Here is a 14,251-nt window from a genome sequence, read left to right as displayed (position 1 = left end):
TATTTATTTTTTAAATATTGCTTTTAATTTTTTTGCTTATTGAAAAGATTTGAACTCAAAATTCATTGATGGAAAAGCTCTTACCAAAGAAACATAAAGGGAAGTTATATGTAAATTTTATACAATTATTGAAAATAAGCCCAAAGTGAAAAGAAGTGTAAAAAAATCACATGGTCAATTTCAAAGATACATCACAAATTGTATCTTGAAAAAGATAAATTATGAATAGTAGCTTTTTGAAAAGATGAGGCTAAAAAGAAGAAAGCTTAAGCAACTAAGTCGTGTACAGAGCATTGGTCATTAACCTATTAGAATTCCTTATAAACATAAAAAATAAAAATGAAAAAAAAATTATTGACCTTGTAGATTTACACTTGACTGACACTAGATGCTTTGCTAGATTACAAAATTACACAAGCTTAAAATTTAGATAGCCACCTAATAAAGCTGAAAATATGTTAACTATAAATTTTACATAGATGTTGCAGAACCAAAATTTCACTCCACTTTTCACAAGTCACAGTATAAAGGTTGACAAAGCTATCATGGGGTAGTTTGTGCCGATGGGAGTTATATTTTTGGTGGTTAACCAATTAGAGTTTATGATATTGTCAATGTATTTTCCACAATATTCCTTCGCTTTGTTTAGTTGAAGTCCCTCTTTTTATTGCTAATTTGCTATTAAAAATTGAATACCCTATCATGCTTTCCTTGTTTCTATGTATACTAAGGGGTTGTGAATTTTCTTTATAAAGAGAATACCATTATTGCTTCCTATATGAAATTATTTACATTATCAAAAGACAATTAGCTACCCAAAGAAAACTTTGTTTTTAAGAGACATATTTGGAGCATTGGATAATCATATTATTTACAAATGCAATAGATATTTTATTATTTTTTGGAGCTTGGTATACACATTATGGCATAAGTTAGGATATACAAAAGGGTATAGAAACATATCATATACAAAGTAGCTCCTTTCATTAGAAGTTTGGTTCCATATGTCAATCTCTTGGTTCAAGGGTCACCGATATATTCTCTTTATGATCTCCACGTAAAACTTCCACAATAACCTATGGGATATACACTTCAAATGTTAAAAATAAATATGCAATGATTATTGAATAAGCATTAAACTTTATTTCATTTAAAACTACAAAAAATTGTAATTCTGGAACTGTGTGATTACATTTTTATTCAATTCAACATAATTTCTTACAAATATATGTTTCCATGCCTCAATTTTGTAGGTTGGGCTTAGTTACCCATTTACGTTTAGGTACGTTGCTTGGAAAATTAAAAAAAGAAAATGAGGTTGGGCTTGTTTTAGATTTGTGCATACAAAAACATATAAATATTATAATATACACATACACCCTAAAAACAAGAATTAAATAAGGATGCAAAAATAAAATGCATAAATCAAACAAAAACAATATTTAAATTAAAACACTGCATCAATGTGTCATGACAAACATTCATTGTTCAATATTAAATTTGAAGGAAACTAAGGCATAGAAGGTCACAATACTTTGGTGGACAATGCATGGGACTCGTTCATTAATAATTAAAAATGTGATTCACCTTGTCAAAATTATAATTCCTCTATTGTCTCATAGACTTTAACTTGTAAACAAAGAGAGTCCAACAACTAGTGGGATGTAGAACCAAATCATGTGACACAAACTGATGAGTATTAGCCACAACTAAATTGGCTGCCATTCATTGTGAGGAACTTCATCTAGATGGGTTAAGGTCTAGAAGTTCCAGAAATGAGAAGTTTACTAAGTTCAAGAATGTAAGATATTCGCCAAATTTTGTAATTTCAAAAAGTCTTGGAAAGGTTCAAAGCTATATAAAATATAAAATGATGCGATGACATGGAACCAACAATGACACTGCATGCATCACTCTCACGTGACCCCTCTCTACACGGATGGTTGCTCTTGTAGCTTGTGATTGCATCTGTCTTCTTGCATCTACGTCTCTCTGTTGTGCACCTATATTCATTTTCGCTAATGTGGCCTTTGTGTTGTGTGTTCAAGTCATAATGCCTTGTAGTGTTACTTTGTTTCTTTGGTTCGATCGCTCTATGTGGGAACTAATTTCTTTTGTTTTCTTTGTGCATTTGGCTCACATCCTTATTTGCCACATGGTCCTAGTCAATAGTTCTGGTAACTCCTCAAGTTAAGCTTGTGATGGTGATTTTTTACACGATAATGGATACCTTGCTCTCTTTTGTGCTTATTCTTGGGGCTCTTGTTGTGGATTACTATATGGGTATCTTGCTCTGTTTGTAAAACTCTTAGTGCACTACTACCTTTCTCGTGGTCGTCATGGGCCTGGGTATTCACAACCTCCCTTCTAGCTTGGTTTCTTCTCTCTTCCTGCTTGGGTGTTTTGTTTTAGCTTTTTTAGTTCAGTGGGCCATTCCTGTGTGTGCTTCCCAGACAAACACAGTGCATGGTTATTTCTACAAGTATTCTCATTGTGTTTGTTTTGGGGGGGAGCCTGTTTGTTGGCAGTTGGCATTGGTAATGTAATTCCAACCAACCTCCATGCCTGTAACCTGTAACACCAGTGTTTGATCAATCGTATAACTAGGCTGGAGGTTGAGAACCAGTGCCTATATGACACTATTCACTCCCTTTCTAAGACTTTAGCTAGTCTAGAACAACATAATGATTCCAACACTACGCCAATTAATGATTGCTCTATAAAATTGGCTAATACATCCTCTGAAGCTATAGAGCTCAAAAAACAAGTAGACTCCTACAAGGAACATATTTTGGAAATTAATGACTTTAAGTACAAATATGCCAAACTTGATAGCAAATAAAGCTCTCTTATATTAGATATAGAGCAATAGTTTAAGTCATGGACATCCATCTGCAACAAAACCAACCATGTGCCCCTCTCTAGGGTGGAGTTGTTCCAGGCTAGTTTGGTAGATGAACAGGTTAGATAGGCTTGTAAGCTCAATTTGAGAGTCTGGGGCCTTCCTCCTCCTTCTAATCCTCTCCCACCACACTACTCCTTCCTTAGTGACCAATTGGTATCACATACATCACATTCAACAGGGCTTTGGTTGGCCATGATAACACCCTTTTTCTCAAATTCATATCGTTCACTAACCGTCTTTAGGTTCTTAGTGCGAGGAAGAAGCTCTTTGCTCTTCCCACTAAGATTTTTCTTGATGAGGACCTTACGATATCATAGGTAGAGGAGTTAAAGCACTCCTAGTCTTGTTGCAAAGGCTAGACGAAATGTGAAGTGGGTTGTTACCAAGAACTTTAGGGCTATTGTTCGAGACCCCCCCTCCAAGGTCAAATGATGGTCAGACGAATCCACATTCCATGGACATCTTCATTGCGGTTTTCTACTTTTCATTGACCTCCTTGTCCTATGTTATACACAATATGTGGGTGACCCCTATGAGTATTTGCATGATGCATTGTCAAATTTTTAGACATGGGTGACTGCTAGTGTAAATAATTAATTATTATTACACTTTACTTAAGTTTACTTAGGTTAATGCATTATTTTATTATTTATTAGTTAGACACCTAGGAGTATGCATACTCATATGAGTTGTCTTCTTGACAACACATGAGTTAGCAACTCTAATTTAGTGATGCAGGAGCATCCTAGGTTTCTTTGTAATCCTGTATATTAGTTCATTCTGCCTAGTTCCAATTGGGCCGACTTTGCTCACACTTAATTTTGGTATAGTTAATTATATTTGATGAGGGCCGACTTGTGGTTTCTCTATGTTCTAGAATTGTCCATAAGCCATTTTGGCAAGTATAAGTAGGGTGTTTAGGTTTAGGGTTAGGGCAGATTTTGGGGAGAGTTAAAAAAGAAGAAGAGATATGTGGATTTAAAAAGCTGATTTGGAGATTTGGAAGTTGTACGTCTGTAATTGGCCGTAACCTAAAAGGCCTTACAGTTGGGCACGTATGCTGAATATTTGATGAATCAATAAATATATCCTTGTTCTCTCTTTCCTTGGCGTTGCTCCTCGTGTTTGCTTCCGTTGTGTTAACTCTTGCAGGGTGCTTTGGATAGCTGGGTGTGCCTTTGGCCCTAGTTATTCATCTCTTGCCTGCATCAGTTGGTATTAGAGCCCGAAGTTCATCTTTGTGGAGATTGGATTGTGTAGAATCCTGATTTGGATCTGGTTGTAGGGTGACAGATCTATGGATTTGACCTATAACTTGCAGAGGGTTACGATCTTGCAGGAACTTGATTTGTAAAGATGGTTCATGGTAGAGGAAATAATGTTGATAACGCTATATTGGATCAGTTAAGACAAATTGCAGCCAGATTAGATGTTGTGGAGACAGCCCAGAGGAGAGGAGTGCATCTTGAAGATGTAAGTGATGATGAAGCAGCAACACCAAACCATAATCCAAAACCTGAAGAAGATCGAGATGAGGAAAGATTGTTGCGATTATTGTCTAGGGAAAATTCAAAGCCTGCTGTAGAAGTTGTCCCTTATGATGGGAAATTGGATACAAATACTATGCTGGATTGGATCTCTGATATGGAGAAGTTCTTTGAGTATGAAAACACTCCTGATAACAAAAAGGTGAAGATTGCAGTAACTAAGCTGAAAGGTCATGCATCATTATGGTGGGAGCACTTGCAAACTGATAGACAAAGGAGAGGAAAGAAGAAGATAAGAACTTGGCCAAAGATGGTGAACAAGGTAAAGAACAAATTCCTTCCTGCTGATTACCAAGTTAGCTTATTGAGAAAGATGCAAAATTTGAAACAAAGGGACATGACTGTGAAAGAATATACCAAGGAATTCTATAGATTGAACATCAGATCTGGACATGTGGATGATGATGTTGAGAAAATTGCAAGGTACATTAATGGATTGAGATCTGAAATTCAAGATGAGATAAGTTTTGTGAAGTTGGAAAGTGTGGAAGAAGCATACCAGTATGCCTTGAAGGCTGAGGAGATCTTGACAAAAAAGCATGAACAAAGACAAAGAGGTAGAGGTAGATCTTATGGAGAAAGTAGTAGATCTGACAATTCTATTCAAGATAAAGGCAAATCTGAATGCAAGAGTGATGATAAAGGAAAGACTGAATGGAAAGGTGGTAATTCTTACCAAGGAGGCACTAATTCTTACCGGGGAAGAGGTAATTCCTATTCTAGAAGTGGATTTCATGGTAATTGTTTTAGATGTGGCAAAGAAGGGCATAGATCTTTTGAATGTAGATCCTCTGAAAGTGGATAGAATAATAGAAATGTTGTGATTCAAGAAGACATTGAAAGTTCACCAAGTGGACCTGAGGTTGGAGAAAATCTGATGGTGAGAAGAACCTTATGTAACAAAAGATGTGATGAGGAACCTGTTTTAAGGAAAAGTCTTTTCAAGACAAGATGTAAGATGGTTGGAAAATGCTGCAAAGTGATCATTGACAGTGGGAGTTCTACAAATCTGGCATCAGAAGAGCTGGTTACCAAGTTGTAGTTAGAGAGGCTGAAACATCTGAAACCTTATCATGTTTCATGGATCAAAGATGAGCATAAGATATTGGTAAGTGAGCAATGCCTTGTGAAATTTAAAATTGGACATTATGTTGATGAAGTTTTGTGTGATATTATGCCCATGGATTGTTGTCATATTTTGTTGGGTAGACCTTGGCACTATGATAGACATGTTGTACATGATGGAAGATTGAATCAATATACTCTTTGGGTGAATGGGAAGAAACAAACATTGTTGCCTTTTATTGAAGTTCCAGATGAGGTTAATTGTACTACTGTAAAGATTTGTATGGTTAATGGGAAACAATTTGAAAAGTAAGTGAAGAAGAATCAGGTTTGTTTTGCCATAATTTCAAGAAAACCAAGTTTTGTCAATGAAGGCCAAGTGCAAGAGAATAATGCTAACCGAGTGCCAGATAGTGGTGACCAAGTGATAGATGGTAGTATTGACCAAGTGCTAGAAGAAATTGCAGAATTGCTAAATGAATATAAAGACATTATTGTTGATGATCTTCCTGATGGATTACCTCCCGTAAGAAGTATAAGTCATTGTATGGATTTGATTCTTGGAGGATGTTTTCCAAACAAAACACCATATAGATTGACACCTATAAAGAATGAAGAACTTAACAGACAAGTGCATGACTTGTTGCAGAAAGGTTTGATTAGAGAAAGCTTGAGTCCATGTGCTATACCTATTGTATTAGCACCTAAAAAGAATGTAGAATGGAGAATGTGTACTGATTCCAGAGCCATTAACAAGATAACAGTGAAATATAGGTTTCCTATGCCAAGGATGGATGACATAATGGATTGTTTAAGTGGAGCAAAGTATTTTACCAAGATTGATTTGAAGAGTGACTATCATCAAATCAGAATCAGAGAAGGTGATGAATGGAAGACTGCTTTCAAGAAAAAAGATGGTTTGTATGAATGGTTGGTTATGCCTTTTGGTTTGACTAATGCACCTAGTACTTTCATGAGGTTAATGAATGAAGTTCTGAAAAGATTTTTGGGTAAGTTTGTGATTGTTTATTTGGATGATATTCTGATATTCAGTAAGATTAAGGAAGAACATCTTGAGCATATTAGACAAGTATTGCAGAGGTTGAAAGAGGAAAAGTTGCTGATTAATCTGAAAAAGTGTTCTTTTATGCAAGAGGAGATTGTGTATCTGGGATTTGTGATTTCAGCTGATGGTTTGAAGATGGTTCCTGAGAAGGTTAAAGCAATTTTGGAATGGCCTACACCTGAGAATGTGAGTGAGGTAAAAGATCATTTCATGGTTTAGCTAGTTTTTATAGAAAGTTTATAAAGAATTTCAGTGCTGTTTGTAATGCTATGACTGAGACAATGAGGGGAGATAAAAAGGAATTCAAGTGGACACATGGAGCTGATAAGAGTTTTGAGACTGTGAAACAAAAGTTTGCAGAATTACCGATATTGGCTTTGCCTGATTTCAACAAAGTATTTCAAGTTGAATGTGATGCAAGTGGTAATGCAATAGGAGCTGTATTAAGTCAAGAAGGTAAGCCTGTTGCTTTCTTTAGTAAAAAGTTGAATGATGCTAGAAAGAAATATTTTGTGTATGATCAAGAGTTTTATGCTATTGTTCAAGCATTGAAGAAGTGGAGACATTATTTGATGCCTAAGGAGTTTGTGTTGTATACTGATCATAAAGCTTTACAATACTTGGGAAGTCAACATAAATTGAACTAAAGACATATGAAGTGGGTTGAATATTTGCAAAGTTTTACATTTGTGATTAAGCATAAGAGTGGAGTTACTAACAAAGTTGCTGATGCATTGAGTAGAAGACATTCTTTGTTGACTGAAATGAAGGTTGAAGTTCTTGGTTTTGATGAGATGAAAGAGTTATACGATGTTGATCTTGAATTTTTTGAAGCATAGAGAGAGTGCAGAGAACCAAATCTGACAGATCACATAAGTAAGTATGATGAGTATTTCATTCAAGAAGGTATGTTGTTCAAAGGCATTCAGTTGTGTATTCCTAGAAGTTCTATGAGGTTGAATCTAATTAAGGAAAAGCATAGTGGTGGATTAGCTGGACATTTTGGAATTGATAAGACATTGGGTTTGCTAAAAGAAAAATATTATTGGCCACAAATGTCTAAGGATGTTCAAAAATTTGTAAAGAGTTGTGGAGTTTATCAAGTTGCAAAAGGAGTGAGTCAAAATACTGGTTTGTATGCACCTATTACTATTCTTGAGAAACCTTGGATTGACATTAGTATGGATTTTGTTCTTGGATTGCCTAAGGCAATGAAAGGGTATAATTCCATATTTGTGGTAGTGGACAGATTTTCTAAGATGGCTCATTTTATACCATGTAAGAAGACATCGGATGCTGAGCATGTTGCTGAACTTTTTTTTAAAGAGATTGTGAGATCACATGGATTACCAAGAAGTATTATTTCTGAAAGAGACAGTAAGTTTGTTGGATATTTTTGGAAGACTTTGTGGAAGAAGATGGGTATTGAGTTGAAGTTTAGTTCCACATTCCATCCACAAACAGATGGACAGACAGAAGTTGTGAATAGAAGCTTGGGTAATTTGCTAAAATGTTTGGTTGGGAATAAGCCAAGTAATTGGGAGATGGTATTGACACAAGCTGAATTTGCATATAACAATTCTGTGAATAAGAGTACAGGGAAGACACCTTTTGAGATTGTTACTGGAATGCATCCTAGAGGCATATCAGATTTGAGAGATGTTGTTGGTGAAGAAAAGAGAAGCGCTGCAGGAGAAGAATTTGCTGATTTTATGGAGTCTTTGCATAAGGAAGTGAAGTTGAGATTGGAACAAAGTAATCAGAAGTATAAAAAAAATGCTGATCAGTCTAGAAGACACCATGATTTTCAGGTTGGTGATGACATGATGGTTCATCTGAAGAAAGGAAGATTCCCAGCTAGAACATATAGTAAGCTGAAGATGAAAAAATTTGGACCTTGTAAGATCTTGAAGAAGTTTGATAGTGGTAATGCTTATGAAGTTGAGTTACCTGATGACATAGGTATATCTCCTATATTCAATATTGCTGATTTGTATAAGTATCATGAGTCAGAGGATGAAATTGCTGTACCGGATGATTATCCTAAGAAGCAAATCAAAGAGGTTGAACAGAAATTGGATCAAAGAGTTGGTAAGAGCACAGGAGGAAAATATTACTATGAATATTTGGTGAAGTGGAAGAATAGACCAGTTGAAGATGCTACATGGATTTCTCAGTCAGAGTTGGATTCAACTCAGGGTGTGACACTTGCATGATTCAGGAGAATCATTTTTTTTCCCAACCCAGGTTGTCTGATGCAGAAGCATCCTAGGTTTCTTTGTAATCCTGCATATTAGTTCATTCTGCCTAGTTCCAATTGGGCCGACTTTGCTCACATTTAATTTTGGTATAGTTAATTATATTTGATGAGGGCCGACTTGTGGTTTCTCTATGTTCTAGAATTATCCGTAAGCCATTTTGGCAAGTATAAGTAGGGTGTTTAGGTTTAGGGTTAGGGCAGATTTTGGGGAGAGTTAAAAAAAAAAGAGATACGTGGATTTAAAAAGCTGATTTGGAGATCTGGAAGTTGTACATCTCTAATTGGCCGTAACCCAGAAGGCCTTACAGCTAGGCATGTATGTTGAATATTTGATGAATCAATAAATATATCATTGTTCTCTCTTTCCTTGGTGTTGTTCCTTGTGTTTGCTTCTGTTGTGTTAACTCTTGCAGGGTGGTTTGGATAGCTAGGTGTGCCTTTGGCCCTAGTTATTCATCTCTTGCTTGCATCATTTAGTACATGGTGTCTACAACACAAGAGTTTGCATAATCATCTAAGTTTTCATGTAGACAACACAATTGTTCGCACTCTAATTAAGCACATGGTGTCTATATCTTTTTATGTGACACACCTATGTAAGCTTATCCTCTCATCATCACACTAACTTCTGTGCTCAATGGAGGATAATCCACTCTTGGTGGACATGTGCTTAGTTGTGAGATTTATCATTTTGTTGACTTTTAGTCATTCTAGAGGCCTTTATATACAGGCACTCCTAGTGTGTATGTACATCAATTCATTCTCATATTGTTATTCTGATCACACTTTATTGGTCTATATTGTGCTATTGCTTGAGCTTCTTGATCTTGGTGTGATTTTTCCCTAAGGCAAATTCTTAAATGGTATCAGAGTTGAGGGAGCTCCTCTTCACATAACCATTGGAGACCATTTTTACTTCATCTCTCTGAGGACCCCAATTCAGATCTGGAGTATTGCAATCATTGGGAGCATCTAGAGCCAAAACGAACCTCGCCATTGCGTCCAGAGCATTGATTCAATGAATTTTAACTATAAATTTGCCTACCCTCGAAGTTGGTATGATCATTTTTAGATCAGTGTAATTTATTTTCAGATTTGTATTTAATTTTCGACTATACAATTTTCAAAATTCCTCTGGAATTTTCGGATTTTTTTTAAAATTTTTTTTTGGCCTATTAGGCCTGTAGGGAAGAATTTTATTGCAGGAATCGGGTGGTCAAATGCCAGTGCCCGTGGATTCCAAAGATCGACGAATCCAAATTTCTAGCAGCATATTCCACTTAACCCGACGGCGTATCACTCAACAACTAACACTTAGCATCAAAGAACCAACGGCTCACCAAGCCACTTTACCTCCCGTGGCATCGCAGTTTTAAATTACTTTGTTTTCTTCAACACAATAGATGTGGGATTAAAATCCCCACCCATTGGCTTTAATCTCCCCACCGGTACTGGTGGCAAGTGTCCACTCTCGGCAACCCATGCTTCTCCTAGCGACCCTCCCAACTTGCCGGTGCCAACTCCGGCGAGCTCTCGTTGTGACAGTTTGGCGAGCTCTCGTTGTGACAGTTCGACCATCGTTGCCGACATCCTCTGGTGATGCCCAGTCACCACATTCGTGCTGTGCCAAGTTGGATCCATGAAGCTGCCACGCGATGCCAACAAACCATGTCACAACATCAATCACCGACATAGTCAGTAGTGACACATCACCTCTGTACGTTAACTCAACGATTGTCCACATCAGCACCCCTGCCCAGTTAATGTTGACATCAGCTGCTGACATCACCTGTATAGCCTGCCACGTCATCAAGCGAGCCCTTTTTTGGGTGACATCACCTTTTTGCAATCTTAAATTTGATGGTCATCTGACCGTTACCGACAAGCCAGATTGCACTGCTACGACGATCGTTTGGACGTCAAATTTAACCTCGCAATTTTCTGATCAGACCCCTCACCATATGCAGTTTTGATTTGAGAACCCAACTTTGGGAGGCCATATCTTAGTCATCCGGACTCCAAATCAGGTGCAATTTTTTTTATTTTGGCTAAAATTTCCTGAATTTTTTAGTGGTGCTATTATTTTCTGGTTTTTGATGCATGGATTTTTCATAAATTTCAGTTTTTGGCAACTGTACCTGTCCAATTCTGCATTTTGCAACTTCAAATGCTTCGTACGGGCTCATTTGGACACATTTTTAGGTTCCATTTATTTTGAAAGGGAATAATTTTTTGTCTACTTTCCAGATCTGCAATCAGATTATAGGCTTATGTGGACAAAAATACCACTTTCAGAAATACGTCCTTTTTTGCAGTGTATTGCTTTGATTAGACCTCAAAATTGTTGAATATCTAAGCTACATTGCTTAATACTAGATTTGAACTCCAAAAGGAGGTTGTAAACAAAAAAATCAGAAGTCCAGTTTTGTCCATTGTGACAAGTGGCCTATTGTTAACACGCTACATATAAAGTGCCAAAAGCATCACTTTTGGGGGGGTTCTTTGATTGAGTGAATAGGGGGGGGGGGGTGTGTCTTGTGTTCTCGTGTCTCTCTTTTTCTCTTGTGCTCTTTTAATTTTTTGCATCATGGGCTCACCTAAAACTCCAATTTTAACTTCACACAATTATACTACATGGAAAGATATTGTATGGAGTAGACTCATGGAAAAAGGTTTAAATCTATATGTTGATTATACAATTGTAAAACCCACTGATGCTACTGCACAAGTTGATTGGCAAGTTAAAGACAACTAGGCTTTAGGAATTATTAGGAGTTGTGTTCATAGAGATCTCTTCTTCCACATTTCCAACTTTAAGGATGCGAAGGGTGCTTGGGAGAAACTTGAAGGGTTGTATGGTAAGGTGGATGAGGAAAAGAGATTCCAATTTGAAGATGATCTACTTCTATTGGATCCTACGAATTTTGACACAATTCAAGACTATGTCAACAAAGCCAATGAATTGAGAGCACTACTTAAGGATTGTGGTAATCCCATGGAGGATGATAGATTGATTCATCACATCTTGAAGAGGCTACCTTTAGAGTATGCATCTTTTGTTTCAAGTTGCAACACTCACAGGTTGATCATGGGAAGTGCCTTCACTAAGCCTTCATTTGATGCATTTGCAGAAATGTTGACGTTGGAACAATCTAAGTTGATAGATATGGGAATTCTCAAGTCACTCAAGTCTACGACATTGGTGGCTAGTAACGATAACCAATCAAATCAAGGTGGAAAAAGTTTTACCAACAACAAGAAAAAGTAGTGGAAGCCAAAATCACAATCGAAGACACAACAATCTTCCTCCTCACAACAAGGCAATTCTTCTTCCAACAAGAAGGGAAACAACAATAAGAAGGATAAACTATTCTGTGCATATTGCAAGAAACCAAATAATGATGGGCATCATTGCAGGACTAAGAGAATAGATGAGTTGGAAAACTTAATTAGGAAGAACAAAATCAATTTGCCAAATGCTTCCAAGGATTCAAATCCATCCACTTCACAAGGAAAAAGGCAAGCATTTATGGAAAGTTCAAGTTCTTCAGGGGAATGGATTCTTGACTCCGGTGCCTTACATCATATGGGTTCTTCAAAATGACACTTTTCTTCATTTAAGCAGTCTAAGGTACCTCACATCTTTGTAGGGAATGACATTGTTTCTTCATAAAGTGAGGAACATTATTCAGCAGTCATGGATCCACTTCTACATTCATCTTGGAGCAACTATCACTGATCGACATTCTACATTTGGGGGGGGAGTCGGTGGGGGGGGGGGGGGGGGGGAGACTACCTTGTCTTCTTTCTTCTTCTTCTCTTATGGGGGGGACTTTTTCCTCTTATGGGGTTTTGTCCTTCTCATACTTCTCTATTGTATATACATGATGTCTGGTGTAATGGGGGGGTCTTAATTACTCCATCCATCCATGCATCTTGTTTTTTCATCTCTCTTTTTGGGGGAGGGTTTTTTCCATGAGGTTTTCCCTCTTTCTCCGTTTTCAAAGAGATTGCATTATATTTGTACATGGGTACCTAACATGGCCTAGTAGCCGGAACCCATCATGTATTTTCATCCTAGCTTTTGTGAGCTTATGTGCATTCCCCTAAGTTGCACTTAAGGTGGGGGGTGTTAGTGTAAATAATTAATTATTATTACACTTTACTTAAGTTTACTTAGGTTAATGCATTATTTTATTATTTATTAGTTAGACACCTAGGAGTATGTGTACTCATATGAGTTGTCTTCTTGACAACATAGGAGTTAGCAACTCTAATTTAGCACATGGTGTCTACAACACAGGAGTTTGCATAATCATCTGAGTTGTCATGTAGACAACACAGTTGTTTGCACTCTAATTAAGCACATGGTGTCTACATCATTTTACATTACACACCTATGTAAGCTTATCCTCTCATCATCACACTAACTTCTGTGCTCAATGGAGGATAATCTACTCTTGGTGGACATGTGCTTAGTTGTGAGACTTATCATTTTGCTGACTCCTAGTCATTCTAGAGGCCTTTATATACAAGCACTCCTAGTGTGTATGTACATCAATTCATTCTCATATTGTTATTTTGATCATATTTTATTGGTCCATATTGTGCTAGTGCTTGAGCTTCTTGATCTTGGTGTGATTTTTCCCTAAGGAAAATTCTTACAGTGACATTATCATTTTGGAAGACTTCAATGCATAGACTAGAGATCACTAGACCCCCCTCCACCACTGGGTGATGGATTCAGTTTGTACTCCTAAATTGCATCCAATCACCCTGGACCTACAACGCTCTTCAAAGGATAGTAGCGAGCCCCTCATGAGATACACTCATCATCTACTCCAATTGTACGAGTCATCGAACTTGGTGATTTTGAATGGGCTCCCCTACTTCCCTGGTTCCATCTTTTTCACCTGTTGGCCTCCTAACGGGGGGCAAATGTTGTAGACTATGTCCTCTCTTGCGCCTCCTTCATTCCCTACATCAACAAATTCACTATCTCCCATCTCCCCCTAGCTGATCATGCCCTCCTTTGCCTTACCTTCAGGGCCTCCCTCTTGCACCTCCCCCCCCTTCCTAGAGTCTCCCCCCACTCGCACCTCCTTTTCCATTGTCAATGGTAACTAGGACCTCTTTGCCCTCCACCTTAGATAACTTCTCCCCAAGGATCCCCTCATCGATATCGGGTGTGCCTCTACCATGTTCAACCACCTCAACACTATGCTTTAGGAGTTTTCCCTCCTCTCCTTCCCTCACCATTCCACTTGTTTTTCCCATAGCCCCAAATGTACGAGAATCTACACTGTAAACCAGTGGTTTGTTGAGGATTTCAAATCCTTCCACCACTTGTTTTCTCTGCCTTCACCTATTCTTTGTCGCTCACCCAGATGAAACTCTCTCATTGTCAC

General features: G+C 37.5%; 1 protein-coding gene across 3 annotated transcripts in view; it reads right to left on the bottom strand.

The window, feature by feature from the left end:
• LOC149575618 (protease Do-like 1, chloroplastic) overlaps window positions 1-14,251 on the bottom strand; it is a 328,128-nt gene that overhangs the window by 186,264 nt on the left and 127,613 nt on the right. The window contains exon 8 of one of the 3 annotated variants that reach the window (XM_089815386.1): window positions 868-1,076. The exons of the other annotated variants lie outside the window; for them this stretch is intronic. Within the exon in view, the coding sequence (XP_089671512.1) occupies window positions 1,008-1,076 (69 nt within the window). The 3' untranslated portion in view covers window positions 868-1,007. Of the gene's footprint in view, window positions 1-867; window positions 1,077-14,251 lie in introns of those variants that run through there. 3 annotated transcript variants of the gene reach the window in all.

Source organism: Cupressus sempervirens, chromosome 2 (assembly GCF_028749045.1).
Source record: "Cupressus sempervirens isolate cs-2001-9-10 chromosome 2, ASM2874904v1, whole genome shotgun sequence".
NCBI lineage: Eukaryota > Viridiplantae > Streptophyta > Pinopsida > Cupressales > Cupressaceae > Cupressus > Cupressus sempervirens.
Note: the sequence above shows the minus strand (reverse complement) of the source record. Positions and strands in the feature narration are given on the sequence as shown.